Genomic DNA, 14,244 nt, shown 5'->3' with positions numbered 1-14,244 from the left:
ATCTTTAAGATAAGAGACAAAACTATACAACCCCAACATCCCTGCACCTTAAAACTTCTGCAATATGAAGGCAAAATAACTCCCATAATTCTACCACTTAATAAAATTATGTTCACACTCAAGCGTTGTCTTATATTCCTTGCCCATATGTACACACTTGCTTACAAAAATACACAGATTTTTGGGGTGCTTGGGTGACTCGGGCTCAGGTCATGATCCCAGGGTCATGGGATCAAGCCCCAGAATGGATCCCAAAATTCTCTCTCTCTCCCTCTACCCCTGTCCCCTGCTTGCATTCTTTCTCTAAAAAAAATAAATAAATAAATAATAATAATAATAATAATACACAGATTTTTTAAGTAAGAGTTACACATATGCGGTCTTAGTCACCTAATATTTTAGGCAAATGAAATGAGGCAGAAGAAATGTGTATGATAAGTTTGTATCAACTTTTCCTTAGCTGGATAATTCTAGTTGATACAATTTCTAAGTTGTGATAAAACATATTAAATTTTCCAGGGTTACACATTGACTCACTAAAGTGTATAGTGTATTTATTTACGAATAAATTGATCTTTCTCATATACCTCCAGCTTTTGGTTAGCAAGGAAACCTAATATTTAATTATATTAACATAGTAAATTTAATCCATACAATACTTTGAACAGTTAATGTGAGTCCATGTTCAATATTATTTACACAGTTATTAAGTTAAATACTCAACTGTCAGATTTCTGGCCATCCCTTCTCCTTCTCACCAAGAGAGCATTTGGTGGAGAAGCATGTGTGTGTGTTTTAAGAGATATCTTTTTTTTTTTTAATTTTTTTTTTTTTTTAAATTTTTTTTTTTCAACGTTTTTATTTATTTTTGGGACAGAGAGAGACAGAGCATGAACGGGGGAGGGGCAGAGAGAGAGGGAGACACAGAATCGGAAACAGGCTCCAGGCTCCGAGCCATCAGCCCAGAGCCCGACGCGGGGCTCGAACTCACGGACCGCGAGATCGTGACCTGGCTGAAGTCGGACGCTTAACCGACTGCGCCACCCAGGCGCCCCTTAATTTTTTTTTTTTACATTTATTTATTTTGAGACAGAGAGAGACAGAGCATGAACGGGGGAGGGGCAGAGAGAGAGGGAGACACAGAACCGGAAGCAGGCTCCAGGATCTGAGCCATCAGCCCAGAGCCCAACGCGGGGCTCGAACTCACGGAACGTGAGATTGTGACCTGAGCCGAAGTCGGACGCTTAACCGACTGAGCCACCCAGGCGCCCCTTAAGAGATATCTTTATGAGAGTGATAGTGTCCTCAGATCATGAAGATACTTCCTCCATCCTTGCTCATCTTGGCTATGGAATGGTGGTTCCGGGCAACTTTGGACATGTAGCCTATGAGATGTAGATGTCCAGGATACGAGCATTTCTCAACATTAGCTGCCAAACCATGCAGCTGGTCAATTTATGATCCTTTTTCTGTCTCAGTTTGATCAGAGCCAAGTAACCTTCTATGATGGTTTAGCCTCACCTTTGTTCTCACTGGAGCTGAATAATCCCCCTAAATTCTAGGTCCCACACAATCCACCACTATAGTCCACCTTACAGCTCTTGGCTACTAGAACAATCTGTCTCTGCCATGGTTATAAAACAACTGTATCTGTCAGCCTCCCCAGCCAGGTTCTCAACTAGCATACAAGTTCCTCCATCAAGAACAGGTAAGAAATTTGATCCAGATGAGAAATTTTCTCCATCAGGAGCAGATAAGTAGTCCATTAATCCTATTTAGGGATTGATATTAATTCAAGAGAGTCGTATTTCGATTTTCCTCTGCCCCATCTTGTTATATCCCTGAGTTCATTACAATGTGGCCATTTCCAAAATTCAAACAGAAGATAGGAGCAAAAGCCACCCTATTTTCACTGTTCTCTCAGCATAGTTGAAAAAAATTTTTTTAATTAAAAAAAAAAAGAAAAAGAAAAAGAAAGCCTTCCCTCCAGATCTCAAACCAAGGGAAAGGTTAAATGAACTGTCTCATAACATATCTCTCCTAATTCTTTCTCCCTTCTTTCCATCATAATTCTTGGGGACCAGAGGCTGCTGCACTGGCTAGGCATCTTTCCTGCCTGTTTGTGATGGACATCTCTTCAATCGCCTTGGTCATAAAGGGGTGGTAGTGCTGGGCATGAAACAAATTTGCAAAACATTCTTACTACACAAAATTTGGATTTAATGATTATTTTATTGTCATATATATCCTATTTTACAGGTCAGAGACTGAATATTCACTCATTCTTTCACTCTAATAATGTTAAATCCACCTGTACTGCCCACTGCCAGACCTTGGATGCCCAGTTTGATGGGAAGAAGACTCTGCACAGAGAGCTGGAAGAGTGAAAAGCATTTTAACATCTTTTAAAGATTACCACCAGTGCAAAGACAAAATGAAACCTACATTTTTAGGGGTGCCTGAGTGGCTCAGTCAGTTAAGCATCCAACTCTTGATTTCAGCTCAGGTCATGGTCTCATGGTTCATGAGATGGAGCCCTGTGTAGGTCTCTGTGCTGACAGTGTGGAGCCTGCTTGGGATTTTCTCTCCCTCTCTCTCTACCCCTCCTCAAAATAAATAAATAAACATTTAAAAACGCCACATTTTTTTAAAAAAAAGACCGATATTTCATAGAGCGTTCAACAAATGTAGACTCCAAATAATGATAGAATTTTCTCGGGAATTATCAAAGATTTTTGTCCTAATAATCCTATATGGACCGTTAATTAAGAAAATTTACAAAGGAAAACCTGTGCTTATTTTGCAGGGAAACAGAGAAGAAGGATACACAGATCCTGCAATGGCTGCTCAGGATGCAATGGTAACTAGAACCAGATCTCAAAATGACTATGGAAAACCTTTGTTAAAATGTCTGAGGTGGTTGTGGTGCTATTTCCTAGCTGTATGATGTTTCAGGTCCTGTGGGAAGCCTGTCAACAGAAGACAGGGGAACACAAAACCATGCTGCAAATGATCCTGTGCAACAAAAGTTATCAACAACTATGGCTGGGTAATTGTTAATCAAGTTCCTTTTCAGCTACTTAACTGACTGTGTAATAAAAAGCAAGTTGTTAACTGGCAGAAAGAAAAGGGAAATGTTTCACATAGCTATGACAAAAGTGCTTATTTTGAATTATGTTTATACAGATCTGTCTCATCTAATGACATTACTAAGGAATTAAGTTCTCTTATAATTTTATTTTTTCTAATAACTGAATTATATAATCTTTAAGTACTGAATCTTTTAAAATAATCTCTGTTTTTGATGGAGAATTTACTCAAATATATTAGCTATTTCCTATTAGGCATTTTATGTGTTGTCCTGAAGAGACTATAGTGAACATAGTTTAGTCCATTACAAGTCAAGGAGATTATTATTAATGTCATGATCTATGCAAAGCTGCCATATGGGTCTTAAAGGTGCATTAATATTAGCTGGCACTTTATTTGACTTCTATACCTTTCTGTTCCTTTTATTTATTAATTTGTTTCTACTTGTATAAAACACTCTGAAAATTTGTAAAAGACAGCCTACTCCCACTCAACCTGCACCTTTATATTTTATTTACTTTCACTATTTATAGCAATCTAATCAATATGTATGTTGTAAATTTATAATATGTATAAACTCTCCTTTGAATTTTATCAATTTGTTGAAGTTTTCCAGGAATTTCAAAATATTTCTGGGCAAGACCTAGTAGATGCCATTAATGAATGTTATGATGGATACTTCCAAGAGTTGCTAGTTGCAATTGGTAAGTAATAATTTATTTGGTGTACAGCAGACCTTTTATCCCAGAATAAATGCTAATTAGCTCTGATTGAATTAAAGATGCATGAATATGCTCTTCATTGAGTCACTTTCCCCTGAATTTAATTATTTCGTAAGGATGTTAATTCTATACAGGAAAGGTACATTAGCTATTGACGCAATGCACTAACATGGCAAGTTGATAACTTAATGAACTAATACCCTTCCCTAGTAACTGGTTCAACTTTCATACTAGGAAACACCGAATTCTCAGATATTCTCTCAGGTAATTGGGATCTCACACCTTTCAATTCATTACTGACTTCCATTCCCTTTTTAAGGAGCAGATAAATCCTAGCAATATGGCTTTCTTTTTTCCAAGAGGAAAATAATTTTTTGTCACGGTCTCTAATATTTTGCCTTTAGGGGTAAGTTCTACCATAAAAAAAAAAAAAGATTTACCAAGTTGTTGCTTAGTAGTGACTTCTGCAGGCTATTGTGAGAGAGACATACCTCCAGCTCTTTCCAAAGAAAAGATATCTTCCCACAGAGAGGTAAACAGTAGTAGCTGTTCCTAACAACTACTATTAAATTACCCATGTTGTACCTTGTGCTGTGCTGTGACTTGACAACACACATTGCAGGACCTACAAATGGAGGGTGTTTGTAAAATATCCTCATAAAGAACACATCAAGTAATCACTTGTATTTGTTGAATAAATGGACAGTCTGATTTTCCATTCCTAGAACGGCACAGATATTCATGGGCATTGAAGATGATAGGTAACAGAATGTGTATAGCTTAGCTTGGAAAGGAGTTTGAAGCTAGGGTTCCATGAAAAGATTTGGTGGGTTCTATGAAATCCTTGAAATAGTATACAATATATGAATATTTGTATGTGTTTCTGGGGATAGGGTGCTTTTATTTTGGCTAAGTCTCAACATAATTTAATTACCGTCTTTATTATTACAATTCATGGAACAAACAAGGCCCAAGGACATTAGTATGGTCTCAAAGTCTGCCAACTAATGAGCAACAAAGTTATGACTAGGACTTCATGTCATCTGAGTTTCAGGATAGCTCTTTTTCCACTGTAGACCACACCACAAACACAGCAATGAGTGAGAAGAAATACTGGACATGAGAAATACCAGAAAACAATGTAACTGATTCATTCATTTATTCAACAAACATTTACTGAGTTATCTACCATTCTGGCCATTGATTTAGGCACTGCAAATGCAACAGTGAAATAACAAAAGCCACAACAAAAGCCCCTGTCTTTAAAGTGCCCACATTCTAGCAGTGACTCGGGAGTGCTAGGAGGTTCACAGTTATAAATAAAGGTAAAAGATGAAGGCATGGTCTCACAACCTAAAATTAGCGTTTGAATTATAGAGAAAACACTGTTGTGATTATCTTATTTTGCCTAAAAGTTAAAGCCTCACATACGCTACTTATTCATTAATTTATTCACTTATTCAAATAGACATTATTGACTGTCAATGATCATCACCTGACTTCTATCAAGGACAATTGTTCACTAGGCTCTTGGTAGTTCTAACACCATAATGCTTTGATTAGATGACTCCTAACACTGGTATAGGTCCCTTATGGCCCATCCAGTTTTTCTTTAAGAGACTTCAGGCCTACTCACAGGTCTACCAAGGATTAAAAATAGTGTTTGGGAAGGGGCACCTGGGTAGCTCAGTTGGTTCAGCATCCCACTCTTGATTTCAGTGCAGATCATGATCTCAAGGTCGTGAGATTGAACCCTGCATCAGGCTCTGTGCTAACAATGCAGAGCCTGCTTGGAATTCTCTCTCTCCCTCTCTCTCTGCCCCTCCCTTGCTCACTCTCTCCTCTGTCTCTCTCTCTCTCTCTCTCTCTCTCAAAACAAATAAATAAACATTTAAAAAAATAGTGTTTGGGAAAATGAGCCAACTGCACATTGAATTATACAATAATAAAAATCTGTAATAGCGATCTATTTAATCTTCAAATAAAGAGCACACATTTTTCTTCTCTAGGCTATGCAAAGGAACTACAGATCTCCAAGAGGTAGAGATAGACTAAATGAAAATCTGAATGAATCATTATAATATTGTTGGTTTATATTTTTCTATGTGTTATGGTTTTACCAGTATTCTAAATGTGGAAATTTTACTGCAATGTACAATGAGGGATCCCACAGAGAATTCAAAAAGTATCACTCTTCCAGGATTTTAACAGAAAAAAAAAGAAGTATTCTCATTGTTTCCCAAATTCTGAAGAAAATACATATTGTCACTCTCAAACTTTCTTTTTTTCTCTCTGATTTTTTCTAGTTCTATGTGTTCGAGACAAACCATCCTACTTTGCTTATAGGCTATATAATGCAATCCATGTAAGTATGACCCACGTATTTTTTTAAATTTCTCCAGGAACCATGTTTACCTTCTCAAATCACTAACTAAAGCACATGGGGGAGATAGGCCCCAAGGAGTCATACTTCTCAGGTAACTCAATTTGTATAGAAAGCAGAGCATTATTTCTTTGGTGGGTCTCATTCTGGTGTATAATACATTTTTTCACTTGAGCATTTCTTGTTTGAAATGAATATATTTGCATACAGGTTCAAAAATAGAATTCAGTGTTTTAACAAAACACAAAATAATGTTAGTAATTATTTTTAAACATAAAGTGCTATCTTAAAAAACACTTAAAAAGAGATGGCTAGACAATAATAAACTCTAAATCTATTTTATAATTAAATGAGAATGGTTTTCATAGTTTAGTGTGATAGTCAATCACACATCTTTTGGTGCATTTGTTTTTATTTATTTTTTTTTCAACGTTTTTTATTTATTTTTGGGACAGAGAGAGACAGAGCATGAACAGGGGAGGGGCAGAGAGAGAGGGAGACACAGAATCGGAAACAGGCTCCAGGCTCTGAACCGTCAGCCCAGAGCCTGACGCGGGGCTCGAACTCACGGACCGCGAGATCGTGACCTGGCTGAAGTCGGACGCTTAACCGACTGCGCCACCCAGCCGCCCCTGGTGCATTTGTTTTTAAAGAAACAAACACTTAAATGCATGAGACAATGCACACTTTATTCATAACGTGTGTGACCCATATTTTTAAAAAGAAAAGTTCTGATACGAATCATTGCATATATATCATGGCTTCAAAAATTCAGTGAAAATTATTTTTTAAGTCAGTATACAACAATTTTAATAGTGTTTTATCACCAAAGTAATTTTTACAGACCAGTTCATTAAAAGTAGCTAGCATGTTGGGATAATATGATATTCAAGAATATTTCTATTATATATCTTGTGTAAAGAGTATTTTTTATTTACGTACAAGAACCTATGTATCCTCAGAACACAGAAGGAAGATTAATGTTCACGTCCTTCCCCTATTTTATTCTATTTCCAAGCAGAAAAAGTTTATTTGATTTTTAAAAAATTAAATAATGTATCGGGCAATGCTATTGAACAATTTCAATAGTGTCCTTGTTTCACTTGTGAATGACCATGGGAAAAGAAGCACAATTACTCTGATTCCAAATTTGCCCAAGAAGAGGGCTACTTATTCTCATAATGAATAAAAATCCTATTCCTTCTGTGTGTCTTTCAATGCAAAAATAAAGATATGTGTATTCACAACTGGTTTGGAGGTAAAGAAGAAGATTGTATATTCGAATAATTGAGTTGTTGATATATGATAACCTCGAATGTAAAATATTGGCCAAAGCTGTTTATACTACTGTTAATCAAAGAACATTTACAGAGATTTTTCTCCAGTACACTCTAATGAATGATATACAACTGAAATATGGAAACTTGGGTAAAATCACTTAATTGAATCACATCAAATTATGAAAATTTGTTCGGCAGGCCTATTCCCAAAACATTCAGACATTAAAAATTTTATTATGCTCAAAAAAATTATGCTCACTGGCCACTGGATGTCCCCATTACTCCATTTGAAAGGACAGATCGAAATTGGTTTGTCAAGCAATATTCCTTCTGGAGCTAGTATACAGAAGTTGATTTTTGTATTTTTCAGTATTTGAGTTAAATTCGGCAAATATTTCAAATATCTGGAATTTTTATTTTTACGATTTTTAATAATAGACTATAAAATAAAGATGCAACTGCTGTCTTATTCAGACATACCAATGTTCATCTAACAGAATTCAAAACCCACCTGCCTCCCTGGCCTAGAAGAATTTTTACCTAGAAAGAGTACATGATCAGATTTGCATTTCATAATGCAGTGTGAGGGAGACTGTAAAAGTTGGCTGTTAAAGAAAGGAACTATTGCAGAATCAGGGTGAAATGATAAGGGCCAGCATCAAGGGAGTGGCAATGGAAATAGAAATCACAAGGCATTTAAGAAGCAAAATAGAAAGGGGTCCCAAGATGGTGATGTAGGAAGACCCTGAACTCACCTCCTCCCACCAACACACCAAATCTACACCCACACAGAGAGCAGTTCCTCTTGAAGAACTGAAAGCTGAACAGCTTCTGCACAACAAACGATAATGTTTCTCACAACATAGAGAAAGATGGGAGAGTTGGAAACATAATAATCCTGACACGAAGACCTTAGTAGGAAGGGAAATCACTGAGGGGCCCATGCACAGACTGACCTGCCCTCGGCACAGTGAAGAAACAGCAGTTTAAAGGGCAACTAGACTATAAGTAAAGGAAATTCATTCATTAACCTTAAAGTAGTCACCAAATAGGCAAGGAACTGCTGGAACTTTCTCCAGGGTCAGAGGTGTGAACGAGCACCAGGTTTCATCTTCCCCCTCCACCTTGACAACAGAGACATGAACAGGGTGCAGGTGCTCTACCCAGCCTGCTAGAGCTGCCCAGCATGCCTTGGGCCTCTCACCCACACACCAGCTCCAGCAGTCCCACTGGAAGCAACATACAGATGGCCACCAGGCACATGAAAAGATGCTCAGTATTACTAATCATTAGGGAAATGCAAATCAAAATCACAAGGAGATATCACCTCACACCTGTCAAAAGACAAAAAATAACAAGTGATTGGCAAGGATGTAAAGAAAAGAGAATCCTCACATGCTGTTGGTAGGAATGTATATTGGTGTGGCCAATGTGGAAAATAGTACGGAGTTTCCTCAAAAAATTAAAAATAGAACTACTATACAATCTAGCGATTCCATTTCTTAGTATTTATTCAAAAGCAAACAAAAACACCAATTTGAAGAGATATATGCACCCCTATGTTCATTGTAATATTATGTACAATAGCCAAGAAACAACCTATGTGTCCATCAATAAAGAATGTGTCACACACACACACACACACACACACACACACACACACTGGAATATTACTCAGCCATAAAAAAGAATGAAATCTTGCCATTTGCAACAACATGGGTGGACCTAGAGGGTATTATGCTAAATAAGTCAGACAGAGAAATACAAATACCATATTATTTCATTTATGTGTAGAATCTAAAAAACAAGACAAATGAATAAACAAAACAGAAACAGACAGGTACAGGAAACAAACTTGGTCACAGAAGGAGAGGGGTGGGGGAATAGGCAAAATAGCTGAAGAGGATTAAGAGACACAAACTTCCAGTTATAAGATAAATAAATCATGGTGATGTAACACACAGTATAGGGAATATAGTCAGTAATATTGTAATAACTATATGGCAAAAAACTGTATGGTAAAAAATTAGATTTGGGGGATCATCTTGTAATGTATAAAATACTGAATCACTATGATGTACATCTGGAACCTATAGGCAATAGTATGTCAAGTATACTTCAACAAAATAAATTAGTAAAGCAAATGAAAGAAGTCAAATACGTAGACTGCTTCACGGTATGCACACAGTAAGAGAGAGGGAGAAGTCACAGAGGACACTGGGAGTATGACTCAGGCACTTCCCAGATCGCAATGCCAGTGTTCGAGGATCACAGGAGGAATAAATAGTCACAGAAAAGAGGATGAGTCTATATTAGACAGATTAACTTTTACCATTTTCTAATTTTTTCCCTCCTTTTCTCTATCTTTTAGGACTTTGGTTTCCATAATAAAACCGTAATCAGGATTCTAATTGCCAGAAGTGAAATAGACCTGATGACCATCAGGAAACGATACAAAGAGAGATACGGAAAATCCCTATTTCATGACATTAAGGTAAATCTACACATGATTTATTTTGACCCATATTTTGTCCCTTTTGAAACTGAAATAAGAGCTTTAATATAAACAACTTCGTTAGAATCTAAAAATTTAATAAGGCACATGGGTGGATCAGTTGGTTAAGTGTCTGATTTCAGCCCAGGTCATGATCTCATGGTTCCGGAGTTCGAGCCCTACATAGGGCTCTCTGCCATCAGCACAGAGCCTGCTTTAGATCTTGTGTCTCCCTCTCTTTCTGCCCCTTCCCCCACTTGCACTTCTCTCTAAAAAATAAATAAATATTTAAAAAAATAATAATAAAATAAAAATTTAACTATTCTAACAAAGATAATCTACTTTTGTACATCAGACAGCCTTTAGTGCACCGACAGGTGCTGAATGAGAAAATCCTTTTACCTCAGTAACAGAATTTATTTCTCTTTGATGTGTTTTGAACAAAAATTGTTGATAGAGTCATGTAAAATATTCATCCCTACTTGTGTAATTGTGCTTTATCAGTTAAGTTTTGAAGCATGATCAGTATCAGGAAAAATACATTTTACAAAAAGACCACACTAATTGTGAAGAGGTTTCTTAGGTCAATTCAGCTCTCTTCCCATATTGTTATAGAAGGCAAGGCGGACAGTCCAATCCAATAAACTGGTAATTTGGAGGAATTTAACATTGATAGTAACATAAAATTCTTTGTGTACACACCCGTCTCTTTACCCCTTAAGGGGCAAAGCAGCAATGATTCAGAAGCGAACAAGTCCATTTCTTCATTCTGATATGTCTAAACTTTAGTCTGGATTTTGATAAAACCTAGCAAAGAATTATTAGACTATATAGGGCTCTAGATAGGTAATTTGGGGCACCCAATCTACAATTCAAGTATCTGACTCCTCTTTCAAAAACTTATAAAGAATTTGAGGATGGCACCAGGAGAGCATTAAACCAGGCACAGGGCCCTGAGCATATATCTTCACTTCTGCTTTGCACACAGCTAGATGTTGTTACTTATACAAATTGTTTTACACTGAAATGTTCAGTTGCATAAAATAGCTTTTTAGTTTATTAAAAGAGTGATCCAGAAGCAACATAACAGCCCAAGGACCAAAGGACCACAAAAACCCAGATGGCCCTCTAGGCCTTTTGTGGCCAAATTGGTTTCCAAATGGAGGACTTGATGCAACAGTTAAGAGGAATTTTATTCCTTGGTTCTGATAAAACTCTCCTTGCCCCTACCTTCAATATCCTAAACTTTGAGAACTGCCTGTCCTAATACATTTTCTAAACAAATAAACTACTGCAATTAGCCACAGCCACCTCAAAGTCTACTGTTATTGGGGCGCCTGGGTGGCGCAGTCGGTTAAGCGTCCGACTTCAGCCAGGTCACGATCTCGCGGTCCGTGAGTTCGAGCCCCACGTCAGGCTCTGGGCTGATGGCTCGGAGCCTGGAGCCTGTTTCCGATTCTGTGTCTCCCTCTCTCTCTGCCCCTCCCCCGTTCATGCTCTGTCTCTCTCTGTCCCAAAAATAAATAAAAAACGTTGAAAAAAAAATTAAAAAAAAAAAAAAAAGTCTACTGTTATTTACATATAATTAATGTAACACTACTACGTGCACTTAAAGCAGTGAATTATTATTACATGACTTTGTGTGAGAGAATGTTAATATGATAGTTGATTTTTAACTTAGTTTTTATGATTCCATTTATTGCTATTATTGTTTTGAAACACTTAGAAACTATAGAAGACCATAAAAAGAAGATAAAAATTGCCTTATTCTCTACCACAGATAACCAGTAATGAAATGTTGTAGGTTCTGTCTTTTTAAAAATATATGTAAACATTAATATGCTTTACTACATAAAGGAATACTTTCATTGAATTATGGTATCCCACTGTATAAGTTATAAAATACATAAACTACCCCACATTATTAAATATTGCTTTTTACTTTTTCACTATCATACATAAAGTTGTCTATATTTTTGAATGTAAATTTTTGTGTTCATCAATAATTAATCATTATTTCCTTAGAATATATTTCTTCAAGTGGAATTACTGCATTAATGAGTATAAACATTTTTAAGTCTTTGGAAACATATTGCCAGTTTACCCTCCAAGACTCTAAACTGATTTATAACAATAATATTAGGACACCGCTTCCTAAAGTTGAGGAGATTTAATTCTACTGTAAGTTATTCTTTTTATAAATACACATCAGGGTTAAATCAACTTTATAGAAACCCTGTTCTATTGCCTATAACCATGGTATTATTTTTCGATAACTTCCACTGGGAATAGTTCTCAGGACATATTAAATCTTTAGATGAAAAAAGACAACAATTTTGGAAACACTAATGGCCCATGGATCTTTCTGACTATAGTTCAGAGGACTGATGCTTCTTTTTTAGAAATACTAAGACGTTTTCTTTCAAATACGTTGTTTGTTTGTTTGTTTTCAGAACTTTGCTTCAGGGCATTATGAGAAAGCTCTGCTCGCCATCTGTGCTGGTGATGCTGAAGATTACTAAATCAAGAGATGGATTTGCAGGACTGCACACTCCTCTCTACAGACTTGTCAAAATACAGAGTTTGTGATAAATTTGTATTGTTAGAAGCATTGTAGCAAAACTGTAGAATCATATTTTCTCTGCTATCTTTAAAATCATTCTGAGCCAAAGAAGAATCTATTGATAAAAGTATAGGAGGCTAGATTTGTACTTATTATCCAAATCAGCGATTTATTAAATTGTGTATAATGGAATAATAAAAATTTTTTTCGTTGAAATATATTTTATTTAAATGTGAACTTTCAATTCCCTAGAGCAAGAGTCTGCTTACAAATGTCCTTTAGCATTCTTAGGGAAAAGAAAACACAGTGTGTGGCCATCCCCCTCAGAGAAATTTTCAAGACTTCTGTACAAATGCAATAAACCCAGAGTAAACATCTAAAGCTGCCTTTATGTAAAAGAAAATGAAGATATGAAACAGCAAAATGCAACCCGATAGATGTTTGTCAGGCTTAGATACATAAGAGACTTGGATGTAAATTGGGTGTATGCTTGTATGTGTGTGTGAGTACGTGTGTGTCTGTGTATTCGACAATCATTCTGGTAAAGGCAGTTTAGCTAATTTTTTTTAATATTAGTGCCTAAGAAACCTATTATTTGCCCATGCAATGTCAGAAAAGCCATTGTTCATTGTTTTTATCATCCCTTCTTCACATCTGCACCAAAGTCATTTGGAAGTTATGTGCTTTGTACCATCAGTAAAGCCTGGGCTCTCATGTGTCTGAAAACTCAGTAAATTAGGAGCAGCAAAGGAGAAATACTCACTGAGATCACATCTGGGAGAGAATCTAGATTGATGCCACAATATAGCCAAGAATAAAAGCAGAAACAGAGATAGGTGAGTCCATAACGGAGGGCTCCCATTATACACAACAGAAAACACAAATCCAAGATCACAGGAAGCTGCAGTTAATGAAGTCAAACAAGGATATGAGGACACATGCAATAAATCTAGATGAACTGGTGAAATTGATAGGAGTGCTTTACTCCACATGGAATTTGTTTTGCAATACCCTGTAACCCAGTTCCTATATATCTGTCTCTACCAGTCTCAGGAGAAATGAAAAATGTTCTCAGAACCTGTTTTCTTCCAAGCAAAATGATATAGGACGTTTAGAACACAGTAACTGGGCACAACATAAAACATTTAAGAATAATTAGACTTCTGAAACCATTTTCAAGATTTAAACTTACTGCTACGGTGTATGACGTTATATCATTTTAAATTGGCTTTGATTTTTATCTTTAAAAAATATCATTAACATTTCCATCAAAGGTAGTCATTGTTTGAGACATTTAGTATAGCTATTCTTCCAGATAAAATGTTTTTCACATACAATTTTTAATAAGAAAAATGTTAGAATTCTTACTGAGAATTTAGATATTTAAATACAAATTTTCCTTGCTAGGATATATTTCTGTAATTAGTTCAATAAATTGTGGAATTTACACTTCAGCTAGATAATACCTTTTATTTCTCTAGTACAGCATTGTGTTGCCAAATCAAATACAAATCTAGACTTAGATAGGGAGGGATTTTATCAAAAGGACTAGTGCAATAATTGGAAAGAGGAGCTGCAGTAGGGAAAGAGACTGCAATAGAGAGAATGCTCTGACCACGAGATTTACAGGAGTCTCAAGGGTAGCCAGAAAAAGGATTTTTAATTTCTAAGGGTGAATAAACAAGGCTAGAAAGAATCAGGTATGGGGGATG

At 36.3% G+C, this 14,244-nt stretch overlaps 1 protein-coding gene across 1 annotated transcript in view; it reads left to right on the top strand.

Moving 5' to 3' along the window:
• Positions 1 to 12,752, top strand: part of ANXA10 (annexin A10) — a 100,275-nt gene extending 87,523 nt beyond the window's left edge. The window contains exons 7-12 of the mRNA XM_058720945.1: positions 2,807 to 2,860; positions 2,956 to 3,049; positions 3,699 to 3,794; positions 6,119 to 6,177; positions 9,847 to 9,969; positions 12,423 to 12,752. Of these exons, the coding sequence (XP_058576928.1) occupies positions 2,807 to 2,860; positions 2,956 to 3,049; positions 3,699 to 3,794; positions 6,119 to 6,177; positions 9,847 to 9,969; positions 12,423 to 12,491 (495 nt within the window). The 3' untranslated portion in view covers positions 12,492 to 12,752. The remainder of the gene's footprint in view (positions 1 to 2,806; positions 2,861 to 2,955; positions 3,050 to 3,698; positions 3,795 to 6,118; positions 6,178 to 9,846; positions 9,970 to 12,422) is intronic.
• The last annotated feature ends 1,492 nt before the right edge of the window (positions 12,753 to 14,244 follow it).

The sequence above is a fragment of the Neofelis nebulosa genome, chromosome 3 (genome assembly GCF_028018385.1).
Source record: "Neofelis nebulosa isolate mNeoNeb1 chromosome 3, mNeoNeb1.pri, whole genome shotgun sequence".
NCBI lineage: Eukaryota > Metazoa > Chordata > Mammalia > Carnivora > Felidae > Neofelis > Neofelis nebulosa.
The sequence above is the reverse complement of the archived record's forward strand: the minus strand, read 5'-3'. Positions and strand labels throughout refer to the sequence as shown.